This window comes from Daphnia magna, linkage group LG10 (genome assembly GCF_020631705.1).
Source record: "Daphnia magna isolate NIES linkage group LG10, ASM2063170v1.1, whole genome shotgun sequence".
Taxonomy (NCBI): domain Eukaryota; kingdom Metazoa; phylum Arthropoda; class Branchiopoda; order Diplostraca; family Daphniidae; genus Daphnia; species Daphnia magna.
In genome coordinates, this window is record NC_059191.1 from 4,733,194 (window position 1) to 4,735,867 (window position 2,674).

At 47.7% G+C, this 2,674-nt stretch overlaps 1 protein-coding gene across 1 annotated transcript; it reads left to right on the forward strand.

The window, feature by feature from the left end:
• Window positions 1–543: 543 nt before the first annotated feature.
• LOC123477107 lies at window positions 544–2,395 on the forward strand. The gene is made up of 3 exons (XM_045180524.1): window positions 544–646; window positions 762–957; window positions 1,012–2,395. The coding sequence occupies exons 1-3, from the start codon at window positions 544–546 to the stop codon at window positions 2,393–2,395; spliced, it is 1,683 nt and encodes a 560-aa protein (XP_045036459.1).
• Window positions 2,396–2,674: the final 279 nt, after the last annotated feature.

The following is a 2,674-nucleotide window of genomic DNA, read 5'->3' on the forward strand; positions in this document are numbered from 1 at the left end:
AAGCTGCAGACAGGGCGACCATTCAGCTTTATACGAATTCTCATCAGAACTCCATGACACCGTGGCCACGCTACAGGCCCTAGAACAAGCCGATAAGTTGAGTTACGGGACTACCCTCGAACAAGTGTCATGCAAGTTACCTCCCGACGTAAGAAGCAATTGGGCCAGGTTTGCGTTCCAATTACGACCAAAATACGCTGACCTCAATGATTTGGACCAATGGTTAATCACATATACCGCTGCTGAAGAAGAGAATAGAAGAACCTAGCTACTTCTAGTACCAGCCCAGGCGGTAACAACGGCGAGAACAAGGCAAGAGGGCAGACAACTAGAACCAAGGCCACGTGGATCCACCCATCGGGTCTCTACCCTAGCAACTCATGAGACGCAAGATCAACCCTGTGGACTATGCCGGGCTCAACCAGGACACGGCTTGCCGAAATGTGCCGAGTTCGTTAAAATGGCTTCGACTCAGCGAGCAGAAGCCGTAAACCGATTAAAAAATTGCTTTCGATGCCTTGGCCGCAACCACTTCAGCGCAGAATGCAAGAAGGAGACCGCGTGCAATTTAGATGGCTGCAGAGCACGACACCATCACCTACTCCATGGCGCTTCACGGATCAGCGGACGCGGTACAGGAAGCACAGTAAGCCATCACTGCATCTCGAATAGCGGAAATCTTCGCCCCACCATCTTACTTGCGGTCTTACCGGTTCTTGTGTTCGACGGATTAAAATGGGTAAAAACATACGCTTTATTAGACAGCGCAAGTGAGTCATCTTTAATTCAGACGGAGATGGCCAGAAAATTGGGACTCGAGGAACGTACCAACAACATCAAACTTAAATCAATCCATGGAACCGAATCAGACATCTCGACAACCACTACCAGCTTCACGATCGCTTCAAGTGATCATTCGGTGGCCTACACAATTAAGAACGCGCTTACAATACCCGAGTTTCACCTCACAAAACGAAAAATCAATTGGCCGTTGGAAATCCATCGTTGAAGCAATTTGTCCACATTGCCACTAGAAGAAATTGACACGTCGCTGGTCACCATCCTGCTCGGATATGATATCCTCGATGTACACCTAACGCTAGAAGTCAGGCGGCCGTCTAAGAGTGCACCAGGTCCCACAGCCATACGAACCTCCTTAGGCTGGACGGTAGTTAGTCGGTTCCAGTTAAATCAACCAACATTTCAAGAGAATGCAGCTTCAAGTCATTGCACGTTAACCCGATTGCATGAAGACCCATTGACAGCACTGGTAGAGAATTTCTCGTCAACCGAGTCGTTCGGCACAACCCCAGATGTAAGGAAATTAGTTTCTCCAGACGACCATGCTGCATTAGCATCCTATGCTCGGACGATTCGCCTGCTGGATACCGGAAGGTATGAGATAGGCCTTCCGTGGCGAATACCCCGCCAAACCCTTCCTGACAATTCCCATCAGATATTGAAAAATTTCTTCGCTTTGGAAAGACGACTACTACAACAACCGGAATTGGCAAAGCGTTATTCAAAGGCCATTAATGAATACGCTGAATTAGGATACGCTAGACAAGTTTCATCGGATGAATTAAAAATTGAAGATTTGGGAAGTAGGTGGTATGTTCCGCATCATGCAGTGACTCACCCTCACAAACCCAATAAATTGAGAGTAGTGTTCAACCTATCGGCAAAACATCGTGGTATCTCATTGAATGCAGTATTGTTGAAGCTTCCCGACTTCTATCCCAATCTGGTAGGAGTGCTACTCCGCTTCAGAAGTAAGAAAATCGCTGTTTCAGCCGACATCGCCAAAATGTTCCTGCAAGTCCGTTTGAGGGAGGAAGATCAGCCGTACCTTAGCTACTGGTGGAGACCACCTGGCGATGTTCGCCCACCACAAACCTTTCAAATGATTGTGCAAACGTTCAGTGGCGTCTCCTCGCCAAGTTCATGTCTTTACGCTGTGCGTAAGACGCTTGAGGACAACCCAGAATTTGAGGATCTCCGTAGCAAGATATTACGCCACATGTTTGTCGACAACTACCTTGATTCATTTGACAGTGAAGACACCGCCATTCAGGACTGCCTACGATTAAAGGAACTGCTGAGTAGGGGAGGATTTCAGTTGAACCAATGGACTTCATCCTCTAGAAGAGTCTTAGCCGCTATCCCACCCGAAGAAAGAGACAAGCCAGAACTAGATCTGGATTTAGACGAACTGCCCGTAGAGCGGATGTTGGGAAATTGGTATGACAGTCAAACAGATGCCTTTACTTTCAAGTTCAAACCTCAACCAGAAGTCCGGTCCATGCGTCAGTTGTTATCGGCAGTCGCCAGTGTGTTCGACCCCATCGGTTTTATAACTCCGGTGGTATTAGTTGGCAAGCTTCTGTTCCAGTGAGCCTGGAAGAGCAAAAAAGGTTGGGACGAGGAACTGCCAAACGACATTTTAGAAGATTGGAACCGTTGGAGCAGCTCTCTTGTATACCTCAATCAACTTGCCGTTCCACGTCAAATAGGGGGAGATGGCAGAGGAGTGAAGAGACAAATTCACATTTTTTGTGACGCCTCGGAAGCTGCCTTTGGAGTAGTAGCATACCCTCGCATCGATCAACAGAGCCGGGTACAGATTAATCTGGTGTTATTTAAAGCAAGAGTGGCTCCCATTAAACCTTTGACG

What these genes read in the sequence shown, in the direction of transcription:
- LOC123477107 (XM_045180524.1), top strand. Translation starts at nt 544, where the DNA reads ATGCAAGAAGGAGACCGCGTGCAATTTAGATGGCTGCAGAGCACGACA. An exon ending in GACGCGGTACAGGAAGCACA is followed by an intron (nt 647 to 761) that starts GTAAGCCATCAC and finishes ACGCTTTATTAG; the next exon opens with ACAGCGCAAGTGAGTCATCT. An exon ending in AACGCGCTTACAATACCCGA is followed by an intron (nt 958 to 1,011) that starts GTTTCACCTCAC and finishes CCATCGTTGAAG; the next exon opens with CAATTTGTCCACATTGCCAC.